Source organism: Neopelma chrysocephalum, unplaced genomic scaffold (assembly GCF_003984885.1).
Source record: "Neopelma chrysocephalum unplaced genomic scaffold, ASM398488v2 Primary Assembly neopelma1_24, whole genome shotgun sequence".
In the NCBI taxonomy this organism is placed as follows: Eukaryota; Metazoa; Chordata; class Aves; order Passeriformes; family Pipridae; genus Neopelma; species Neopelma chrysocephalum.
In genome coordinates, this window is record NW_020897693.1 from 3,710,526 (window position 1) to 3,734,525 (window position 24,000).

At 39.3% G+C, this 24,000-nt stretch overlaps 1 protein-coding gene across 5 annotated transcripts in view; it reads left to right on the top strand.

Annotated features, from left to right (window-relative positions):
- DENND5A (DENN domain containing 5A) overlaps positions 1 to 24,000 on the top strand; it is a 68,910-nt gene that overhangs the window by 38,928 nt on the left and 5,982 nt on the right. For 2 of the 5 annotated variants that reach the window (XM_027700484.1, XM_027700493.1), the window contains 15 exons: positions 888 to 1,103; positions 2,028 to 2,262; positions 2,705 to 2,855; positions 3,489 to 3,582; positions 6,911 to 7,042; positions 8,620 to 8,772; positions 9,599 to 9,703; positions 11,939 to 12,023; positions 13,366 to 13,450; positions 14,438 to 14,566; positions 17,695 to 17,816; positions 19,723 to 19,868; positions 20,406 to 20,524; positions 21,706 to 21,887; positions 22,765 to 22,847. In XM_027700484.1, coding sequence (XP_027556285.1) covers positions 888 to 1,103; positions 2,028 to 2,262; positions 2,705 to 2,855; positions 3,489 to 3,582; positions 6,911 to 7,042; positions 8,620 to 8,772; positions 9,599 to 9,703; positions 11,939 to 12,023; positions 13,366 to 13,450; positions 14,438 to 14,566; positions 17,695 to 17,816; positions 19,723 to 19,868; positions 20,406 to 20,524; positions 21,706 to 21,887; positions 22,765 to 22,847 — 2,037 coding nt within the window. Of the gene's footprint in view, positions 1 to 887; positions 1,104 to 2,027; positions 2,263 to 2,704; positions 2,856 to 3,488; positions 3,583 to 6,910; positions 7,043 to 8,619; positions 8,773 to 9,598; positions 9,704 to 11,938; positions 12,024 to 13,365; positions 13,451 to 14,437; positions 14,567 to 17,694; positions 17,817 to 19,722; positions 19,869 to 20,405; positions 20,525 to 21,705; positions 21,888 to 22,764; positions 22,848 to 24,000 lie in introns of those variants that run through there. The other 3 variants (XM_027700503.1, XM_027700512.1, XM_027700522.1) reach the window with 2 other exon arrangements.

The following is a 24,000-nucleotide window of genomic DNA, read 5'->3' on the forward strand; positions in this document are numbered from 1 at the left end:
GTGAGTAGCACAGCTCACTAGCAGAGAGCAGGGCTGTATTTATTTATAGCTGGCTCTGGGCTGCTATATCCAAGCTGCTTTAAGCAGTGTGGGACAGCTGCAGCCCTGCATCATTGTGCAGATGTTGTAAGCTCTAGAGATTATGACTAATTACGTGTGGTGGTGCCTTTTATCATAATTAACAAAGGCAGGGGTTGCAAATGTGTATTCAAACTAGTGCTTGAATGCTCGTGGCTTTGGTAATTTTTTTCCCTAGATAATACTCAGCTCCTATCAAAACTAACGTGAATTGAATATCTCAGTCTCATATTGCTGTTTTTATAAATCTTAGCCCACATCTTAACTGAAAATGCATTTTCTTTCATTAAAAATTACTCTGGGGGGGTTGTAATGATGAATTGTGGGTTATGCTGCTAAGGACTTAGGTTATGGGAAATGGTTAATAGACATGCACAGCTGCTTCATTTCTGTCTTCATTTGAAAGCTGGTGTGTATTAAACTCTACCACTACTAAACCTGGACTTATTTTACACCAGAAGACATATGGATTTGCCTAATATGCTAGTTTTTAGGGGTGGTAAAAGCTCCTAAAAATCCTATGCAGGTGATCAAAGGGTAAAAGAAAGTAAATTAATATGTGGCGTACGTGGGCATGTATATGATTGTTATTTACCTTTTTAAAATCTAAAGTATATAAAATGTAATAATACGTAATAATAAAATGTTTTGATGTTGCTGTTTTCTTACAGTAGTTGAAACAGTAATTTTTTTAATTGAAATGTTGACTTGAGGAGTAGCAGCTGAATGGCAGATTAAAATCTTGTGTACCCAGAATACCTGACAAAAGCAGCAACACAAATTGCTTGTGTGTTCCCTTACTTTCTCAGTTGGAGGTGCGAGAGGAGACCAGTAGCAAAAAGGATCTGAAAATTCAGTGTGATGAAGAAGAATTCAAGATTTACCAGCTGAACATTCAAATTCGTGAAGTTTTTGCCAACCGCTTCACACAAATGTTTGCGGATTATGAAGTATTTGTCATTCAACCCAGCCAGGACAAGGAGTCTTGGTTTACAAACAGAGAACAGATGCAAAACTTTGATAAAGTAAGTTGTAATAAGAAGGTATGTCACTGTAAGAAGTAAAACAGTATTCAGATGTAAGGCTTTGTTTATTGGGCCATCAAATGGAAAACAGTACTGTCAAAATTGTAATTTCTCCCTTAAATTTCAGTGTTCCAAGAAAAGTCACATCTTACATGTTATGTAGAAAAATATATACATATGCAGACTTAGAGAGCTAAAGGTACTCTTTTAAGGATACTGTAGAAAAATACAGCTTGCTCTAGCAAAATAGCTTAGCAAGCCTCACTTTAAGGCTGACCTCTACATTAAGGTTAAATATTACTACTGGAAACTGTTTGAGTTTTAACCAGAGGAATTGCTGAATATAGTAATGAATTAAGTCATGACCCCAAATAATGCTTATGTACTTGTGTACGTGTGTACCAAATGTATTCCTAGCTCTTTTCTAGGGAAACATAAGGCTCAGTTCTTCAAATTTTTGTACTGTTTTCTTTACTGGAGATCAGATATTTGTCAGCAGGATAGTTCATGTGGGGGAAGACTATGTTGCAGCACTGTCTGCTGGAACATTAAGCTGATTCCCATCAAATCGTCTGAAATGATTCTCATCATAAGCTTTGAGCTCAGCCAGAAGTACATAATATGCACACCTGTCGTATTGTTGGTGAGGTTTGCTGGGATTCTGTTGAAATTTTTGTAAAATTAAGGAAAAGCTGAAATCACAGTTTACCAATTATTGTGCTGTATAGGACGTGATTGTCCTGAGACTGAAGATTTCATACAGACTGCCTGTTTTGGGGATAGAACTGGTGTGTATGATAAAAGTAGGCCTTAAGTGGCACCAAAGCACTCTTAATATGCCCTTGTTTAGGAAAATTGATGCTTTTGGGGGATGTCTCTCTCTGCAGACTCCCAAAAACACTCTTACCTCTTCTTATCTCTTAGGCATCTTTCTTGTCGGACCAACCTGAACCTTACTTGCCTTTCCTCTCGAGATTCCTGGAGACCCAAATGTTTGCATCCTTTATTGACAATAAGATTATGTGCCATGATGAAGATGATAAAGACCCTGTTTTGAGAGTATTTGATTCTAGGGTGGATAAAATTAGGCTGCTGAACGTCAGGACGCCGACTCTGCGCACATCTATGTATCAAAAGTGCACAACCATTGATGAGGCTGGTAAGAGCAATGAGGCACTTTCTTGACACTTAGTGCAACTAACCACTGCTATTTGTTGTAGATATTAGGGTTGAAGTTAAGTAATGATTCATGCTTTGAAACCCTCCCAAAAAATAGACCAGAATAGCTGAGGTGTAAAGCTTAAATGTTACATAGGAAGCTGAGATGTGAGATGAAATTAATGTAAAGTTTAATTGAACTCAGCTGTTTTCCTGCATGCTTTGTGTGGGAAAAATGAGCTTAAGAAGATAAACATTTTTCTCCCTTTGATGGCAGTTCTTTGATGTCTGAAACACTCTTGTACTAGTGTACCTGTTGGAATCAGTAAGAAATTTCCGCCTATCCCTTTAAATTTGAGACCCACTTTTAATTGAGGATGTGTGATTACAGATACATGTCTGATTAAAACACTTTTAAAAAATTAACTTTCTTGCTATTTCAGAGAAATCTATTGAATTAAGGCTAGCAAAAATAGATCACACAGCAGTCCACCCACACTTGCTGGACATGAAAATTGGACAAGGGAAATATGAGCTTGGATTTTTTCCCAAGCTTCAGTCTGATGTGTTATCCACCGGACCAGCAAGCAACAAGTGAGTAAACTGGGGCAACAGGTACTGAATCTTGGCAAGATCTATAGAATGGCACTAAAGCAGAGATACTAGAAAGCCAAGTCAGTTGTGGGGTTTGTTTTTTTATCAAGTGGGGACATATCAGATGATGTGGGTGGGTTGTGTGGAGTGGTGGGGGTTTTGCTGTGTCTCTTTGGTTTTTTCCCTTTTTTGAATCTGGACTTCCTGCAGCAAATTTACTTAAGAAAGCCCTATTATGTTTGAGATGATGGTTGGTGTACTTTGAGTTACTCAGAATTACTGTCAATATAAAACCAGATCCCCTTATTATATCTCAGGTAGGAGCTAGCATATGCTTTAGGATATTTTTTTATAAAAGCTTTGAAGGCGGAGGAAAAAGGCTGAAATTGTCACTGGATATCATAAGAGAATGGAAAAACACAAAGCAAGTAAATGTTATCTCATATTCTGAAATATTTTAGTTGCCCAAATATCTGTTTCCTTTACAGAGATTCTTTTTGTGTATTTGCAGCTGCACTTTGGCTGATGTAATTGATGTCAACATGTTCAAAATAGGATTAACTAGAAACTTCCTACTGCCTCTGCCCTTCACCTAACTCCTGACATTTGCTTAACAATATTCCCCATCTGTAGGTGGACAAAGAGAAACGCTCCTGCACAGTGGAGGCGGAAGGACAGACAGAAGCAACACACAGAGCACCTGCGTCTTGACAATGATCAGAGAGAGGTGAAAATTGTTCAGCTATAGAGATCTGGTTTTTTCTTGCCTAATTGCCTGAATAATGCTCTGTAACCTTTATGAAATGTCTAGACAGTTACTTACAGTCCATGTCTGCTCTGCCTCAGGTGTGTTTAATACAAACAGAGTTCCTGGTCCTTAGCAGACCAAAAATACTTAGGTTTTTTATTATAAAAGTTGTGTCATTTTTACCCCCTCTCAGGACAAAATTATTTCATTCCACGTATAGAAGAGTTGCCTGAAAATATAATTACATACTTTAAAGGTGTTTTGGGTTTAAAAAAAAAAAAAGGGGAAGAGGGAAATTAACAGTTTTTAGCCATCTGTTTCCCATCTCTACATAACCTGTGCTTCTTTGGTGTATTTGATGAAGGAAAGAAAGATAACCACCTCTAGAGAGTGATTAATTTCATCCTAAGATCAGAAGTATTGCCTTTTGGAGTTGCCTCTTTGTCTTCTGTAGGCCATAAAAGAAATCTTAAGGTGGCAAACTGACAGACAACCTCATGCTAAGGTGGGAATGTGAACCCCACCCATACTGTCAGGTTTGTCTGCCTGTTTTTACACAGCACAGTCTGATGCTGATTTACCCCCACCTTCTGAACTGATAACATATCTCAGCACTGCTCCTACATCTGACACAGTACTCTTTGTGGTGAAGTGATTTTGAAAGATCTGGGTGATGTAACTAATTACAGTACAGTTTCTGATTCATATGGTACAGACTGCAAACTGTTACACTGGGTGTTGATTTATGGGTAATTCCAAGAATAGTCTGCTTCAGAACACCAGAATTCATTTTTTTTTTTGTTCAGTAACTCCAGAGCTTTGTTTTTGTTAAATATATGTTGTTCATTGAAGACAATATTCTCTTGCCTTGTTAAATATATTTAGAAAAGCTTTATTTGGAATTTTAAAGTAGTAGTAGTCTTGTATCTGTTAGGACAGTGTTGTCAAAATCAAGTATCTTTGTCCAATTAATTGCCTTTCCAGTGTACTCATTTCCAGAACTTTCCTATTGGTTTGTTAAAATTTTGTTTAATTATAGTGTCATCTCTGTCATCCATAACCATGTAACAGAGAAATGTCTGTGTAATAAAAAACAACGTTGAGTAGTTTCTGGCTTTGACATGTTCTATATGCTCAGTTAACTCTAAAGTACTTTTTACTTAGAAATTTAGCAGAAATGAAGAATAATTGGTTTGTAACCTCATTACTCTGCTAAACAACACAATTGTTAAAGCATGTAAACTTCTGAGATGTCACTTAGGTAACTACAAAGACAAAAATCTACCTCTAGTCTCGGAGGCGGGGGGTTGTTTGTTTTGTTTTTTAACTGATTCCTCAGCAGTTCGTTGTCCTATAGGAGTTACTCTGTCACACAAGGCAAAAAATTTCTGAGGAAAAAGAATTTTAAAATTTCTGCTCAGGTGAGGGTACCAACTGCCAGTGGTAATTATGCTGGTGTTTTAGGGGTTTGTGTTGTGTCTTTTTGATGACATAATGCTGATGGAACGTTGACCCCTTCTCCTTGGTGACCCTTAGACTTCCCCAGTAAGTTCGAGAGGCTGGGGAGGGAGCCCTTCTGAGAGGAACACTGGGGGTCAGGTTGAGCAGGAGGCAGTGCTTCCAAAGTGCAGTGTTGTGAGTTTTAGACAAATGGAAGCTTTGGGGCAACAAAAATCTGTGCAATTGAGATTTAGTGGCTTTTTACTTGCAAATATTTGTGCCCAGTGGAGGGCAGAGTTTACACCAATCCGCTGATATAACACCATCTTTTATTTTTTCCTTTCAGATTCATTGCTTGTGAATTTATTTTTATGTTGAATGCTTGGGAGTTCTGCATTGTATTATGTCTTCACTCTTTTCCTTTTATGTTTTGCATGCTTGCTTTTATTACTTCATTTGTGCTTACCACTTTCACTTTACATGATCTACTTGGCTTTTTGCTACCAACTTATCCTGCCAGCACCTGGACTTTTCTATGTCAGAGCTTCCGTTGCAGTTATGTTTAGACTGGGACCAGCATGATTGGCCCTTCATGCCCTCTATAAAATCTGTGTCAGAGCATTATCTGGTATGTCCTGTGCACAATATGGCTGTAATGATAGTTCTGGATAAAGATGCATGATTAAAAGTATGTGTCATAGCTTTTTAGTGCAAGGTCAGTGGAGAAGGTGGCATTTTCCCTCTTTGCAAAGATTGTCATGTTTGACAAATCTATTCACTGACATTTCAGTCAGTCATTATTTCAGTGTGGGACCCCTGGTGGCCTAGTGGTTAGCGTGCAGGACTGTCACTGCTGCGACCACGGGTTCGATTCCCAGTCCCTCCCGGGCAGATGGAACCCGTTAGCCCTGTGAGGCCATCCATCTATGAGAAGGACACTCTAAACAAACCTACGTCCTGAGGACCTCACTGCCATTGTCCAAGCTTGCTTGGCCCCGGCAGATGAACCTTAGGATTAAAGGGTGGGCTCAGTTCAGCGCAGGCTGTGTCTCACCTAAAAAAATCCATTGCGCAGGCTGGAAAGGTAAAAGACCTTTCCCCAAATCTTCATTCGCGAAGATGGGCCATTATTATTTCAGTGTAAGCTGCAGAGGTTACCTATTCATCTCAAGTATATACTAATATGTACTAATCCTGAGTGCCTGTACAAGACTTTGTCCTTATCACTGATTCACAGTTAGCTGTGCCCCAGTCAACCTGTGATCACCTGGCTTTCAAAACATTTGTCATATTATTCTTGTCTCTGAGGTGAAAACAATGGCAACTCCTTGATGACAGTAACAGGAGCAGAAAAGTTCTTTCAGGCAGAGTGGGTTCAAGAAACGATTTTGCTGAAAAATGCAGATGGCTCCCAGCTGCTTCCTGAAAGAATGAACTTTTCTTGTGGTCCCTGCATAGACCAGTTTGCCATTTGAATAGCCTTGACCTTGGTAGTTTTTACAAAATTTCGTTTTATGTGAAAAAAATGACAAGACAATTGTCAGTGGTGGAGGGAGTAATTGAATCTCTATGCATCTAAATATCCTTGACAGTTCATATTGTATTTTTGTAATTCAGCAATGTGTGTTCTAATAGTTGATAGACGATGTAAATGGGGATTTGACCTCTGGTGAAAAATATTTCACCTGAAGTGTCTCAGCCCAATCCAATACTGGATATAAAAAGGTGCCTTTTCTGAAAGAGGATGGGATCCTTTCCTCCTCATTGCACAGGGGTGGGTTATCAGGATAAGTTTATCCTTTTCTCTTGGCCAAGTAGTCTCACTTACGCTTTTGTCTGTATTTGTCAATTTTCCACCCCAAAACAGAAGTATATACAAGAAGCCAGGAATTTGGGCAGCACTATTCGGCAGCCCAAACTGTCTAACCTCTCTCCATCGGTAATTGCACAAACCAACTGGAAGTTTGTAGAAGGCTTGTTGAAGGAATGCCGAAATAAGGTAACACAGAGAATGTCTGTTCTCTTGCACCTCATATCCATCCTTTATGGACCATTTTGTGTCCAATATGCTTGAATCCCCCTTTTCTTCCACCTGTTTCTGCTTTATCCCTATAAAGTTTTTTGTATGGTGGTGAGAAATTCATGAAGAGATAAAGTATTTAGAAATTCTGCAAGGAGTGGAAACTTAGTCAAGCAGATTTATGATGAAAAGAGATTGAATATTCTGATGGGTCTTTGCCATCCCACTACCCATGTCTATTGTAACACATTTCAGTTATAACTAATGAGACAATAATATTTCAACAAGTGAATAGTCTGAAAGAGGAGCTTATCATGAAAATACAGCAGCTTTTCTCATAACTAAAGGAAGTGAGTTAATAAACTTCTGAAGTGTAAGTTTTTAAGCAGTTAACAAGCTTGGCATTAGTTTGTAGACATACTTCACTGGTTTATATTTGACAATATATTAATCTGAAGTTAATGTTCATGTGTATACTAATACAGTAAAGGGAGTAATTATGAAGTAGACACATTCTCGCTCTAGGTCAGTGGAGGTACTATAGCAATTACATACTAGTTTTCACTGTGTTTAATATGTGCATCTATTTCTGATTCCACTTTAGTTTTCTGTATGTATGAAACTGATAATAATTCAAATAATAGTCCAAATAATCACCATCACTTAATAGAGTCATATGATGGTGAAAATTCTTGAAGATAGACGTGGCTTTTTCACCATGGGAATGTAACTCTAGTGAATGTAGTGATCCTGCTGTTAGCAGAGAGAGAAATTGCCAGGGAAGGTGAGGGGGAGAAGGAACTAGGGGCTAATGTGGAGTTCTTAATCTCAACCAAGACTGTGCATAGGTGCCTAAGGGAATATTACTAATTTTTGAGCTAGTCTAGGATAGGAAGAAAGATGAAAAAATGTGTAAGGGATGAGCAGAACTGATTCCCCTTGTCATTTTCCCCTCCAATTTGCTGTATGATGAATCTGTTGTGACTGGAAGACTGTAGTTTGAGTTGGTGAGAGCTTTGTTGACCAGCATGAAATTGTGCACAATTTGGGAGAATGTGGCTCATCGGGAAACTCAAGCAGTGCACTCCAGAGCAGATTTGGTTTAATGCAAATCCCCTTCTGGCAGAACAGAGTCTCACAGGAATGACATACCCCCTGCTGCTTGGAGGCACTTGTGCACGTTCATCTCCCCTCAGGCTTCCAAACCACCCAAGGCCTGTGTTTCGTGGCCTTGCTGCTGGACTCCCAGCTTGTCAGTGTGTGTGACCTGCTGTTTCCTTCGTTGGGGTTACTCTGTGAAGGCTGATGTGCCCATTTCCAAGCCCCTTTTTAGAAAAACAGAAGAGGTTGTAAAGTGATTAACACTAGTGCTGTCCTGGCTTGAAAACTGGAGATAAAAGAAGTAGAGCACTGCACTAGTGCCAGAAATACATATACACCCAGTTATTCTGCCAAATCTTTATCATGTGCTTCCTTGTTGGTTATTTAAAAAGTGTGAGTGATCTTGGAGGTTCCTGTGGAAAGAATTAACTCTCTTTTGCTTTGTCCTTTTTGAGACCAAGAGGATGTTGGTTGAGAAAATGGGTCGAGAAGCTGTGGAGCTGGGTCATGGTGAAGTGAATATCACAGGTGTGGAAGAGAATACCCTGATAGCCAGTCTGTGTGACCTCCTAGAAAGGATATGGAGCCATGGTCTGCAAGTCAAACAGGTGAGGAACAAATGTTCTTGTACTTGGCAGAGCACACTTTCCCAAAGTCATGTTATGCTCTTCCTCTCTCTGCTTTCAGAGGATACCTTTTGTGTGTATTAGATGGGTTAAAATACTCGTGTCCCCCCAGTCTTTTTTATGTCAGTTCCTGCCCCCCTGTTTGTCTCCACATTTTGTTCTGGGGTATGTGCAAGTGTACGTGTAGACGTGTTCCACAGATGACTTCTTGGAAGACTCTGTTTAACCTGGGGGTTTTCTTTGGTTTGGTGGGTTTTGGTGGGTTTTTTAATTATTTCTGTGTTGGTAATATTTTTGTTAATGAAGCTGCATAGGTTGCAAGGCAGCATATGCTAAAGGTGCTGTCAGTGGGATATGGTGTGGGGGAATTGTTTTCATGAAGGATAATTTAGTTCTTCAGAGTAAAAATCTTGCTATTTTGGTTCTTCCTGAATAATGTAGGAATACTCAAATGATGTTTACAAGATCGCTAGCTAGAGGTGTTGGGTTTTTGTATGAAATTAGTAATTGTTTGCTGTGCTCTTCTGTTTGAAGTCACGTGTGGGTCTAGATGGAGTTTGGAAGGCCTTTATCAACTTTTCTTCTCCTTTGTACAAAGGAATAGCAAGGGCAGAGAGGATTATAACTTTTTTTAAAAAAAGAATACGCAGAATAAATGTATGTAATCCAGACAACTGTAATCCAGTATCTCTGTTCCCAGCAACCCAAGCACCAGTGTTTAAATCTGCTCTCCTTCAAACTATATGACAGTTCTCTATGTGAAGATTTATGATGTGATTCTCTCCCTTCCCTCTTGTATATCACTTAGGATAGAAGCTGTACTGCTTTCGTCTTAGAAGACAGAGCATCAGTATACTCTGCTTCAACTCAGATTTGGGCTTTTCAGACCACCAGACGGCCAACCCTTCATAAGGTTAATGCTTTGGATTGATTGCAGATGTTGGCAAACAGTGCTGAATGGTGGAATAAATAGAGTGGTGGAATAAAATAGAGGCCTGATGGAGGAAGTGCAGTGTATCTCATAGTATGATCCAGAGTTTTAAAAAAAAAAAAAAGCACCACCAGTTCTCTTTGTGCTCTGGCCTTTATGAAATATGCAAAAGCCTGCTGTTTCATACATCGATTTTATTTTATTTTTCAATAATGAGCCAAGGAAGACTCTTCTTTCTCAACTGACCATAGTAATGAGGATGGCTTTCCTTCCACCAATCCCTGCTTTTACCTCTTCCCTGCTGATGAACCCTGATAGTCCTACATTAGCTGCCTACTGGTTCTTCCACGTGCAAAGGGAATCCATGCCTTCCGTTGTCCTGAGCAATGCAGGGGAGTCAGATGTAGGATCTAATGGCTAAAGTAGTCTGGACTTTCAGAAGGCCTTGGTTATTCCCTTGCCCATTCTCTTTCCCTCTGCTTTCCTTAGGCTGTCTTCCTTTCCCTTGTAGATACAGCTTGCATCATCATTGCTATTTGGTGAAGTTAAAGGAGAGTTACTCGATGGTGAAGGAAGCGGGCAGACATACACTGCATGAGTTCTTACATTCATCATGGTTGTTGACATCGATTTGCTGCAGGATCCTTTGTTGCTGCTTTGTGTGATCTGTTGCAGTTCTCCTTGCCATGGCAGCTGGTTGCTGAACACTGGACTCTGTGTGTGTGTGTGTGCATGTGTGTGTTTATTGAGAGAAACGCCGTTTTGGATGCAACTCTTCACTGGTTGATATTTTTCATGCTCTCTTTTTATGTGTTTATATGACCTTCAGTTTTGGCTTTCCACGTTGGATCTGTCAGGTACACACAAGACACAATGAGCTTCTCTGGATTTTTTGTATCTTTACCCCTGAATGCATATTTTTAATAGATTTCTCTCAACACAGATGTTACAGACACTCTAGGATTTATTTCTTCTGGAGGCATACAAATTCTGGAATAATCCCTCATGGTCAATAGTTCTCTATGTTATCTGTAGGGAGCTATAGAATAGAAGTGGTTTGAGATTTTTAAATATAGTTTTAAAAAAATAAAGAGGAACCATCATTACTGCACCCCTGGGAAAGCACTTAGATGATTTTAGAAGAAATTGATAGTGCTGAATTGACAGCTGTTACTTTACATGGTTTCTTTCTGCACAAAATTGTAAATAAAAATATGACCTTATAATATGATTGCTGTTCTGAAATGCGGAATTGCTAAATCTTTACCGGGATTTCAGGTTAATACAATAATTTAGGAAGATGATAAGTAATACTAATTAATTTCCCCTGTAAGTTATTCCAATTAATGTGCTGCAAAGCCTCTGTTCACTTACTGCTGCCTTTCTGCAGCTTTGCAAGCTTTTGGTTTATCATGCAGATTATTTTAGGATGATGCCAAGAATCTTTTTAGTTTCCGAGAGAAAGATTTTCTCATGCTCCGCTTTAAACCACCAGAGGTTTAAGAAAACAACATAATGAGCAAGGTGCACTTTTTAACATAATTTGATGGATTTATCTTTTATTTTCATACCAAATTCTAACTTTTATTGTAGAACTGGGGTATTTTTGCTGATAAGCTTTCATTGCCCTGCTTGTGTTTTGGGATGTCTTACTATGTTTGTGATTATCCAGGTCCTTTGCCTGATGAAAGGGGATCTTTTGAGGTTCTAAAAATTGACAGCATGTATCTGTATCCCTGAATTACCCTGAAGGGAGCAGGTGCACATGACTTGGCCTGGGTATAAGATGTTTTGCTCAGGCTGGCTCCATGTCTCTTGTCATTTCAGTGCTGGAGAGGCAGGGAGGGAAAGACAAAATAGTGCAGGTTACAGCCTCAGATTTAAAAATCTACTTGCACTTAGTGTTTTACAAGCCTTTGAATGTTTTCTTGTCATGTTAATGAACTATGAGGAAAGAAGTTCAATTGGCTTTTTCCTGTCACTAGAATCATTAGATCCCAGTAGTTTGACTCTTGCTTTTCTTTTGCGACCTCTTTACAGCTCCCAAGCGCCTCCAACTTGTGTCTCATTTTTTATTTTTACCAGTGAGTTTGTAGGAAGAAACATATTTAAAGCAAGTTTTTGTCATGGCTGATACTTTCAGTGATGACTTAAACTTTTTTTTTTTAAATTCAGCTGATAGTGATTTCTTTAACTAATATATTTTTTTAATTTTAGGGAAAGTCGGCTCTGTGGTCTCATCTGTTACATTACCTAGAAAACAGGCAGAGAAGAACCACATCAGGCAGCTTCAGTACCTCAGGTAAGATTGGCATCTGCTGGAAGAAGATGATAAAAAGCTGCAAGAGCTGCCTGCAGATTTGCACCATGCAGAGTTTGTTTCCTTGGAAATACCCTTCAGTCAATATAACTGAATCAAGTATTCTGTCCCCTACAGGATTCATATGGGCCTGATGTATTGGCTCAAAATATTCTGTGAAAATAAACTGGTTTGTATTGAGCCCACTTGTTTTGGGTCTGGTACCTGACTACCATGGTAGTCAGAGACCAGAAATAGCTGATGCTTCACAGATAGGCTTTAAAATGGTTTGTTCCAATGTACCACCCTACATGTGACACACAGTCACTGCATGACTGGCAAAGCAAATGATGTCATGGATGGGGGTGGAAAATGAGTATAAGCACATAAAACTGTGCTGTTCATCCCTAAGTTTTACATCCTTGCTTGAAAAATAACTGAACAGTAGGCTTGTTTATAAGCAAAAGACATTTAAAGAAACAAACAACCTGAAGAAACATACTTTAGTTTTTGTTACATCAAGTGTTGCAGTATAATCTGTTTCTAGGGTTATTAATGTAATTTTTAAACATTACTTCTTTTGTCAGATGGGGGCATAGAATATAAATTTGGAGAGAACAATGGGTTTGGGGGAGGCAGTGGGTGCCTTTTATTTTTTATTTGAAGTTGCTGTAGGCAAAGAGCTGATCATTATTAACATGCACAAGATCCTGTAAGCAGTCAAACCCAAAGATTTGGAAAGTATTAAGGTCTCCTAAATGTCACTGGATTCAGAGTGGTTTTGCATATGAGAGTGAAGTTACAGTAAGTTTTATGCTTTCTAGCTTGAAATTGAGGGCAGGGGCTGTATTTAATATGCATCTTGATTCTGGAGTGGAATTTGAAAGGTAAGAGTAATAATATTGCCTGAAAACCCCAAAATGTGCTATTTGAAAAGTAGTGGTGTTACAGGAGTGTGCAAATTAATAGATCAGTAAGCACGTGATGTGTGGTGTACTGAGTAAAACATGTTAAACACTGTTCTCTGGTGTCAGCAGTGCCAGTTATACTACACGGGAAGAAAGTAGGGTAGCCTTTAGAAAATAACACTTGATTATTATATTTGATGTCATACCAATTTCAGCTGAATCTAAGCTCATTAATGTGTTGATGCTCAGTGTGTGCTGATCTGCATAACCCTCTGTGTAGCATATTAGATTTTCATGTCATTTGGAGTGGAAATGTGCCACTGTGTCTTCACAGAGTCACCAATAATACGAGAGTGCAAATTGGTGTTAATTCACCTTCTTTTTTATACTGATTTTAAATGGATTTCTACTAACAAATTCTGTTGTTCTGAATCTAGGAATACTTCTTGATTCAGAAAGGCGAAAGTCTGATACCAGTCCAGCCATGTCACCTCTTAGAATCTCTCTCATCCAGGATATGAGGTGAGTTTAAACTAATAAAACCAACACAGGAACCCCATGAGATTTGCATACTTGTTTCTGTGTTTACTGTGCACCACACAGAAAAACCTGTGTTTCATGCAGCTGGGAGGGAGATGTGGGAAAGGAACCTGCTGAACTATTTTAAAGTAGATTGTACAGCTTTTTCATTGACCTTTACAGAAACATGATTTACATTAAGGAGATTTTATATTGTCACAGCTACCAGCTTATGGAAATACCATGACACAGTTTTCATATTTTGAAAGTGTTCTGTGTTGGTTTATTTCCACAGGTGCAGTGTATGTGTTTTCCCAGTCATTGCCAAGTTCGTAGTTCTGAGTCCATTCTTGCTTCTCAGTGAAGAAAGCAGTTTAGAGAACTTGTTTGGTCTAAAGAAGGGGTTTATCTAACATTGAGTACTGTAATGTGAATAAAACTATAAGTGCTGCCCAATGCCTTCTTTTCAGTACATCAAAAAACCAATATGCAGAACTTCTAAATTAACCTTGAAGGGATTTTTCTTTCCTCCTTTTTCCTTACCAACATTTATTTTTTCCAGTGGGGAGGAGGAGTGAATTGAGGATTTGCTTGCCCTATTAAAATATACCATTTGTGTCTTGTATGCAAGAAAAGCTACTACTGAGCATGCAAAGACAGTATTTAATTTTCCAAAGCACTCAGCCATAAATATTGCAGTGATAAGGTCCAGAATGATTCTTAAATCATGTGAGACAATGGGCCTGGTTTAGAATTTTGTAAATAGGGCACTGCATTGCAGATATTTCTGTTTCAGGCTCTTTTTCTTTTTGAGCTAGATATGCAAGGATTTTTGATTGTGCTGAATATTAAGGTGATTATGTTTCTTTTTCCAATAATTTACCTGATATTTTGTGTTCTTTGCAAAACTTCTTCAGCCTAGCTTGGTTCAAAAGAACTGTCATATTTTGACAATACCTGGCAGTGTCTTTTTTTTCTTTCTTTTCCCAGGCATATCCAGAACATTAGTGAGATCAAAACAGATGTTGGCAAGGCCAGAGCCTGGGTTCGTCTCTCTATGGAAAAGAAGTTGCTCTCTAGGCATCTGAAACAGCTGCTTTCCGATCACGAACTCACAAAGTAAGATGGTTTATCTTGGGCAAAGCTTTTAAAAAAAATTAAATCTGTTTAGTTGTTTGACTTCAAAAACCCAGATGTGCCTATTCTCCCATCTGCCTAGCAGTGTGCAGAAGGCATAGAACAAACCAGCCTTCCAACTGTGTCTCCTTATCAGTGGATGAGCTGTTTGGGAATTAGGATTCAATGCTGGGGTTTTTCACATAAATTTTTGCGTTTATAGCCTGCTTAAGAACATAAGGTGAATTGCTTTCAGAATAGTAAAATATCTGCTATTATGACCCATTTTTTTGTTTTTATTATTTCTCCCAAACATTTCAAAATATGTCTTTTGATTTCTTGTATATGAAGTCATAAAAAAAATTCTGAAAAGACCCAACCATTGAGTCCCAAAACACTATTTAAAGAGTACTGTGAGAAGAAAATGAGACAAGTACATGACATATGCCAGACAGGAGGATGTGAGTGAAAGCTGAAGACTCTACTTCAAGCTTAAACTCTGTTGAAAGTACTCTGTGCCAGGGCTTTGTATAAGTAATTATGTTGAAGGGCAGAAGGAGAAATGCTCAGCACAAGGACCTATATACTTGGTCATGTCCAAAGCATTATATTACCTTTGTAAACATAAATAATTATTTTGTTAATAGGTGCACAGATCAGAGTACAGGCCACATGTAATACTAATTGTTTTAGGAGTAACAATTTGATGTTAATTTAGTATAACCTATGCAGAAAAAAAATGTTTTACTGTTAAGGTTGGATATACTGTTTAATGTGTGGAAATTAAAGCCATAGTAACTGCCATTAGCTTTAATTGAAGACTTCTCTCTGGAAACAGCGTAACCTATGCTGCCTGCTCTTCCTTTCCTCTCCTTCCACTCACCACCTTCCAAAGAATTTCTTCCCTCCCCCAATCCCCCTGAACCCCAGCTGCTAATTATTTGAGATTTGCCTTGTATTGTTTTATGTTGGACTTCTGGATGAAGTTGTGGCCTTCCTTCAGTGGACAAAGAAAAGCTGAAGGACAGAGCGAGGACAGCTTATAAATCTACCTGTATCTCTAAATTAAGGTTAAGCCTCTCCAGTGAAGTCAGCAGTTCAGATAATGTTATATTTAGCAGTGCCTGTCCCATGCAGAGCAAGTGCTGTGAGAGAACTTCCCATACACCACCACACTCCATGCCCTTCCCCACAAAAAGAGAAGAAAAAACTCAACTTTCTGAATATTGGCCAGTGTACTGTTCATCTATGAGGTAGATTCTGATTCTCTAGAACAGAGTGAGACAGCAACAACAGGTTTAAAATGAAAGTAACAAGCAAAGGAGCAACTTGCACAGAAATTACATCAGTTCTTTGTAATCCTGTGTACTTTGTGCATATTTAGATATATCCTACTTAAAGAGAGCTGTTCTAGGCAGCATGGTTTTAAAGTGTGTTCCACTTGGTTTTAGAGGAAGCAGTGCCAAGTTCAGTGAGGTACTAAAAGTAATTGTGCAACTTCTGCCATTTTATAGTTAACAAGGTTGTGTGGTGGTCTTTTCTGAAGCCACTGTTAGATATTTTAATTAGCCCATTCTCTAAACTTGACATTTGCTTAAAATTATAAGGGAACTGTAGTGTGTTTGGTTTCTTGCTAGTCTGCAAAGGGACTAGAGTTAGGGAAGAGGAGGAAATGACACAACTTCACTGGAAGGAGACCTTCATGTGCACAAGGAAACTGAGAAACCTTACCTTTGAAAAGACAGGACAGCGCATACCCTGACAGGCTCCTCATCAAACACGTGGTTCAGATTGTTCAAATTAAACGTGGACATGGGCACCTGTGAGACCTTTTGTGGGTTTGATACTCCAGTGACTAGAGGCGGATTTTGTTGATTTAAGGTTCAGTATCTTTATTTCCATTGAACATTTGCTGTCAGTCTACAGTGGTAGGTTTGTTATGTAGCTGAGAACATATCTGTATGTTGATCATCACTGATTTGCTTTGCAAGTTTCTATCTTGCAAGTAATTTGCTGACTTTTTTGTAAATTGATGCTGAAATTGAGGGGAGTTGTCAGGAGGCCCTCCTGGCAGGAGCCACCTATCCATGGCTGCCAGCATTTCTAATACCTAATTCCTGCGTTTGTGATGGTTTGGGTATTCCTCTAGCATCAGTTGGATTTTGATACATCTTGGCATGCTCTTCTTTTATGATTATTCACCAACACTGATATTATTTATTGGTTGCATAATTAGCAAAAATAGTGGTGATTGCTGTGTACAAGTGAGTAACTTCAAGAGTATTTTCCAGCCAAAATTTGCAACTTGGAAGTTTGTCGTTTGCAAGTCTTGCAGTGTTAAATTCTCTAATATGTTTGAGTATTTTCAAGAAGTATATAAGATTGTTTCTGTTTACAGTGCGTTCTTCTGCATAGGCATTGGTGTCTACACTGATGAGGGAAGGCCATTGAGCTACATCTTTTGATATTTCCACTTACAAGTTGCAGTTCTGTGTGGCATTGCAGTCTTAGCAGAGTTTACAACCCAGTGAAAGGGAACGGCAGGACTTTGGGCCACCTTTGCACACTTATCATTTTGGTTATGTCAGGGGCTGTGTACTGTCAACACTTAAGCTGTTCCCTGGCTTAATGTGTGGGTTGTTGTAGGCCCCCTATAACCAAATAGAAGCAGATGGTCCTAGCATTTGTCCTGAAGTCACTTTAAAAACTGTCTCCCGTCTTATGTCATGTGCTGAAGAAGTTTCCCATGGCACCCTCTGCTCGGAAGTAACTTAGGAGGACTCTCTTCAGTTGTGTCATTTTACATTGCCAAAAGAAGGCAGATTTTTTTTCAAGGAAGTACAAAATTCCTTTTTCCATCTTGGGGTGTTTTTGGGTGGGAGAAGACCCTCAGACCAAACTTTGCTTTCAAGAAGTGGAAGATATGTGAAGTATTGGACTGATGCACTTGGGAGACTCCAGGCTTGCAGAGGTTCAACATATCTTGGCACATTAAACACTCTTGACTCTACCAGTATCATTTGTAATTGCTTGTCCATTATTCATAGTGTGCCTAATAAATATGCACAATATAAAGCATTTCACTGAAAGCATCTTGTTACTATGACAGATTATGTGTTTTGCTTTGTCAGAAAACTCTACAAGCGTTACGCATTCCTCCGCTGTGATGATGAGAAAGAACAATTCTTATATCATCTCCTGTCATTCAATGCTGTTGATTACTTTTGCTTTACCAATGTTTTCACAACAATCTGTAAGTATTTGCTTTCCCTGGAACTCTGATTTCTGGATTTGGTGGAAATTCTGAACAGCTCTCAGCAATGTACCTTAATGTAATTGTTCTGCTTTCTTTCCTGGGATCCATCTGCATGCTGTACTGCTATTTCTGTGATCCACTCTGGTGGGCAGGAGCATCTCTCTTTCTGTGTCACCAAAGGCTTTTGTTTCTGACTTGGTAAAATCCATTTAGTTGGGGGAGAGTTCTCAAAAGAAAATTTTTGGTGGGCTTGTTTGCATGATACTGAACAAGAACACTATATGGATTGTTCATTTTCAAGGTAAGAGTATTAACACGTGCTAGGAATTAAAAAAACCTCAAACTTTCCTTGTTTCACGTTCAGCCTGCTTTGCTGCATGCCCGTCTCTGAGTTTGGGATAACAATGAAATTCCCAGTGAAGGAGCTGCATCAGACCTCCTCAAAACATTGAAGTCCTCCTTTTCTTTTTTCTTCTGTTTTTTAAAAAGATACCCTAGAGAAGCTTTTGAACTGTTGTTGATGCTTAAATGTATTACAGAGTTGTGAAATGATTTGTGTGCTGTGACTACTGCCACAGGACACAACTAGCAAGGCAAAATAAGGAAAGACTTGAGCAAGGCTTACGAAACTGGGGATGGGTGTGTGAAAGGGCCCCTGTGGCTCCATGGTAGGAGCTGCCCTGGGTGGTGTGTTGTGATCCATTTTTGTGCATGTGAAAGACAGAACAAACACACATCTAAGCAAAATAGCTCTTGGTCTTGTGGGCAGGTTCTGGATGATGCTAAAATCTGCTCTGCTGGATGCAATTAAATTGTCACTTACTTTAAGACTATCAGCACAGAAAATAAAAAGGGAAACATTTTAATTCATTCTTAAATGCTGCCAGCATTGAGCTTTTAAGAAAATCCAACCACCAAATGATTTCTTGAGGGCACTGACAGCTGAGGAGGCATTGAGGGAGAAATGTATTAAACGCCTCAGCTGAAAAGCCCTGACTGTAATCCGTTTATGCACTATAAAAGGAGGGCAGATAGCCAAGAAACACAGTGACCATTCAGAGAATTGGATTTTGTTGTAAAAGGCTGGTTAACAGAGGGCTGTGCAGGAGATACTGGGCAATGGAAGAGCACGTGCCTCCTGAGTCAGAGAAGGGGCTGCAGCTCAGGTGATACTGTATTGAATTAGTCACAGGTAAAGCAGAGTACCAGAAAGCATTTGAGCATGTGTGTGGTGCTATTTAGAAGGGCAAAAAGTTGTTTGTTCTTTTTAAAAATCAAAAAGTCTTAAAGTTAGCATAGCTAAGAGCGACATGGTACAGAGAAACTTGCGGCATTGCAGTGTCTTTTTACTGAACTTGCTCAGCCACAGTAGTGACTGCTGCTGCAATCAAGCCTGCAAAGAGAGGCTTCAGTAACTGAGTGTGATTTGGGATAGTTGTGCACTGGGCCTGCATACACACAGAGAAACAGGCAGGTAGGAGTTGAGCATTGAGCAGCATGCTGAGCTACAGTGCAGTCCTGGATACAGGAATAGTGTGTCTTTACTTCCTCATCTCTAAGCTGAGGACAAGTAACCATCTTCATGGCACGTTTTGAGGCTGGTAAATGAAAAATGATTATACCTGTAGGAAGGCATGATTCCATCCATGTTTCTTTTTTCTCTTGACACTGTTTTGCTGTCAGCTCTGCTTCTTAATGACTGGTATATATGTGTACATTTCCCCATTGTCAATCATTGCTTAGTGTGCAAGTGTTAGCATGATTAAATAGCAGCTCTGTTGGTTTTTTTTACATTTCTTGGTACTGCAGTATTGTTTTATGACTTACATTTTGCCCTTCTACTCACTAAAGAGGTTAGATAACTATCCTTCTTCATTTTTGTTATTTCTTCTTTTGTTTACAGTGATACCATACCATATATTGATTGTTCCTAGCAAAAAACTTGGTGGCTCAATGTTCACAGCCAATCCTTGGATCTGTATCTCGGGAGAACTGGGTGAGACAGGAGTTCTGCAGATTCCCAGGAACATATTAGAAATGACTTTCGAGGTTTGTATTACTTGTTACACAGATAATTATTTGGATGTTCTGTTCAGTTTTAAAATTCTCCCCTTGCTGCACCACCTTGCCATACATTTCGTATCTCTAGTCTGTGTGGTTAGTCACAGATACTTCCTGTGCCTGTACACAGCAAATTTAATCTATATTTAATAACCAAGGATGGACTAGACTGTCTTTATATTACAATTTTGTGCTGTGATGGTAGGAGGTGTCATATCCTCTTCTGTTGGAAACAAAAGAAGTGATTCTGCTCTGATTTTTGAGTGTGTGTTGTGCAGTTTGGGTAAAATTTAGTTGAAAAATCTAGTTCAGCTGATGTTCTCTCTGCTGATCAAAGTAGTATTTAACAAAACAAAGCAAACAAACAAAAGTAAAGCAACCTACCAGTAAAAAGTCCAGAACCAATCAAAGCAGTGAGAAATTGGAAACCACACTTCTGTCTAGAGCACATTCTCTGATAGTTTACTCCTCCAACATGCTGCTTTCTTTCAGTTTACTCTGACAAACTCTTTGTTTAATTTGCAGTGCCAGAACCTGGGAAAACTGACCACAGTGCAAATAGGACATGATAATTCAGGGCTGTATGCCAAGTGGCTTGTGGAATATGTTATGGTCAGAAATGAAATAACAGGGCATACTTACAAGTAAGTATCATCCTGACATTTCATGTTGGGTAAGTAGAATTTCTGCAGGGAGCTGGCACAGTAGGGCTTGTTTGAGCAGAAAGGTCTGATCTCCTGGGACTCTGTGTCTACAGTTGCTGCTACCTGAAGGCATAGAAAGATCATTTGGCTTCTGACATTAAACAAGTCATGGTTCTTAGGAAATTAAACAGGGTTTTCAGTTTGCAGATGCTCATGACTAGCCTCAGACTGTTGGTGGAGAAGATGAGTTGACTATTGCACATCTTAAAAATAATCTGCCTTGAACCCAGGGAAGAAATAGCACATCAGAGCTTGCTGCTTACCAAATATAGGTGGCATTTTATATTAAGACCAAGTGTTTTAAGTGTTATAGAGGCACCTTTTGACACAAGCTGGAACACAAGGGCTTATGAGTGTTAGAAACCTGAGTTTGCATAGTGAAAGTAAAAGAACAAGATTTACAATGAGAATTATATTTATTTGTGTTGGTACAGCATAGTCTGGTACCCTGTACTTTGTTCAGAGAAACTGTCAGGCTCATGTTGATGACAAATTGGCGGGTGAGTCCACTCAGTTCTCCATGCCAGATCATTTGTAATTAAATGAAGAGGAAAGATTCTATTTTTGGATGCTGTTCAGTTTTCCGATTAAGCTGATTAAACTGACATCAACACTGGTTCAGAGAAAGAGATAATGAGTAAGTGAGCACGTGTGCTTTCTAGTGCTTCATTTAATATCCCAATTCAATAGAAGTATTGGTGGTTTTTGGCATTAAAGTATATGTTTGGGTTGTGGGGTTTTTTTGTAGCTGGCCTGCTATGTAGTGTATTCAGTGAAAGCATAGGTGGATTTCATCACCCATCTATGGAGTATAGTGGGTCTTCCCCTCCTACCTCTTTTTCCTCTGCAGCCCTCAAATCATGTGCTACATGTGGGACACAAGCAAGATCTGCCCCTATTTGCCTTGCAGATCATCTAGTGCAACATTTAGCACAAACTTGGAACTGAAAAACTGTTTTACTTTTGCTGCTTGTGCTGGCAGAAGCCAAACCCAAGGCTTTGTTGCTAGAAGTATTTCTAGGAACTGTACTAGCAGATTTGGGTTTTAGGCCACTGCAGTTCAAAGTCTTTGGCATGAAATTGAATCTGGCTTGATCCATGTATCTCCTTGATTTTCTTAGGTTTCCCTGTGGGAGGTGGCTTGGAAAGGGAATGGATGACGGCAGCTTAGAGAGGATCCTGGTGGGAGAGTTGCTGACTTCGCACACGGAGGCTGATGAGCGGCAGTGCCGAACCCCTCCCCTGCAGCAGTCACCAAGCATGATCAGAAGATTTGTCACTATATCACCCAACAATAAGCCAAGTGAGTGCTGGGCTTGTCCTGTCTTGGACTGGTCTGCATCATCAGCTGGGGGCAGCTGCTTTGCATACAGAGCTGTAGGTTTTCTTATCTTTTAGAACTGTAGCTTGGAGAGGACCTGTGAAACTCACTTAGCCCGGCCCCCTGCTCAAAATCCAGCTAACTTCTAAATTACAATCCTGAACAACCTGTTCTGTCTACTCAAGTTTTGAATGTCTGTAAGGATGGAAGGAAGATGTCCCTGTACTCCTGGTCTAGTGCTTGGCTGCCCCTCTGGTGTTTTCTGTATTCTTGTCTTTCATCTGTGGAATGAATGCTATGGAGGAAGGTAGAAATTTGCTGCCCTCTCTCTGTCTATCCTTCGTGGATGGAAAAGCTTGCTAGTATTTTCTCTTCATGGACTTTTGTTTGCTTGTTTGTTTCTATTGAGATCACTCTTCTGGAGTGGTCTTATTCTTGTTAAATTAGGTGGTTACTTTGCTCCCAAGCATACTTGGGTTTACAGCAAAACTATCACAGGAAGTATTTCCAGGTTGCCCAGGTTTGCTGGTTCTAATCAAATCGCAACTCCTTTTCTTAGCTTTAGGTCCTGGTCTGAAAATTCACATAATACGTAAAAACCCTTTCCACCTGTTGTGTTGAAACACCACAGTGTTAGCTTCAATATAAACCCAAACCATCTCCATTTCTACCCCTTCAACAGTAAATAAAAATAGAGTTTGGTTTCCATTATGCACAGTCCTGCAATGTTTCACTAACAGCCTAAGTTATACTGTTTCATGCTCCTCTTCTCTGTTTTATGGTAGGCCTTATCCCTCACACACACATACAATTTCTGAAGCTATAAAAAAGTGACAGGATATATTTTTGTGTTTTGCAGAGTTAAATACTGGTCAGATACAAGAAGCTATTGGTGAAGCTGTTAATGGGATTGTCAAGCATTTCCACAAGCCAGAGAAGGAGGTGAGGAGTTGTTGTCCGTGTAATGGCACCCTTGTTGTAAAACTCTTATTAGGAAGCATAGGAGAATATATAACAGAAATAAGTAAACTGAATGAACAGCCATATGTTTGAAAATTCCTTAAGTGGAGGTAAAAAATGGGATACTGAGACTACACTGCTGAAATAGCCTCAAACACCTCTGTTTTGCTGCAAACTGGAGCATTCTGTTAAATTAAGTGTTTACATTCTGGTATTGGAAATTGTGTTATTAGGCAAATTCTGCCATGGGTTCTACCCATACCACTGTCAAGAATACGGCCTGTTTAGTTTGTTCTGAATTAACTGACATTTTACATGTGCATTGAGTTCTGAGTAGGTTTTTAATGTCTGGTTTGCGTTGTCTTGACTATTTAAAATGTGAAAACCCACAGGCCACTTTAAAAAAAAAAAAGAAAAGAAAAGAAACAAAAAAGACCCCACCCTGCAAACACCCACACCCCCCAGGCAAGTGATGTAGAAGTGCTCTTAAAGACTCTGGTACACTTCTACATCACACATGCAATTGGCTGACACAGCAGTGATTTCCTGAAACAAACCTAAGTAGAATGTCTCTGTCAGACCATCACAATCAATCCAGCCCTCGTGAGCCAGAATGAGCAGTGCTGGCTCTGTATGGGTGGCTCGTGAAAGTCACTAATTTTTTACATATAAGTCCTCCCATTCCTACTGCACCCGTCTTCTAAGTTCAGTGTAATTCTGATTGATGATCACATTGACACAATAATCTCAAGTGGTCATGCACTGGTTTTGAAAAGTAGAATTTACCATTGTGTTCTAAAGAATTTAATTTTTTTCAGAGCATTGAATGCTGTTTTTGTTGGTAAGCAAACAATCAGGGGCACCTGCTACAGTGGATCTGTGATCTTTATTAGTTAAGGAAGAAAATACTTTCTTAATGTCCTCTACAGTGGTCATTATTATAGGTAAAGCCTGCTCATTATCTTGGCCTTCTTAAGGCTTCATTGGATGATGATGACTAGGCCCTGACACTGCTTTCTTCAGCCTCATTCTTAGAGAGATCAATACATTTTTGAGTGCTCGGGACCTGTGAGAACTGGGCCATCCTGTCTAGGGTCACTGTTTGACAACAGACTGTATGTTTAGGCATCTGTTT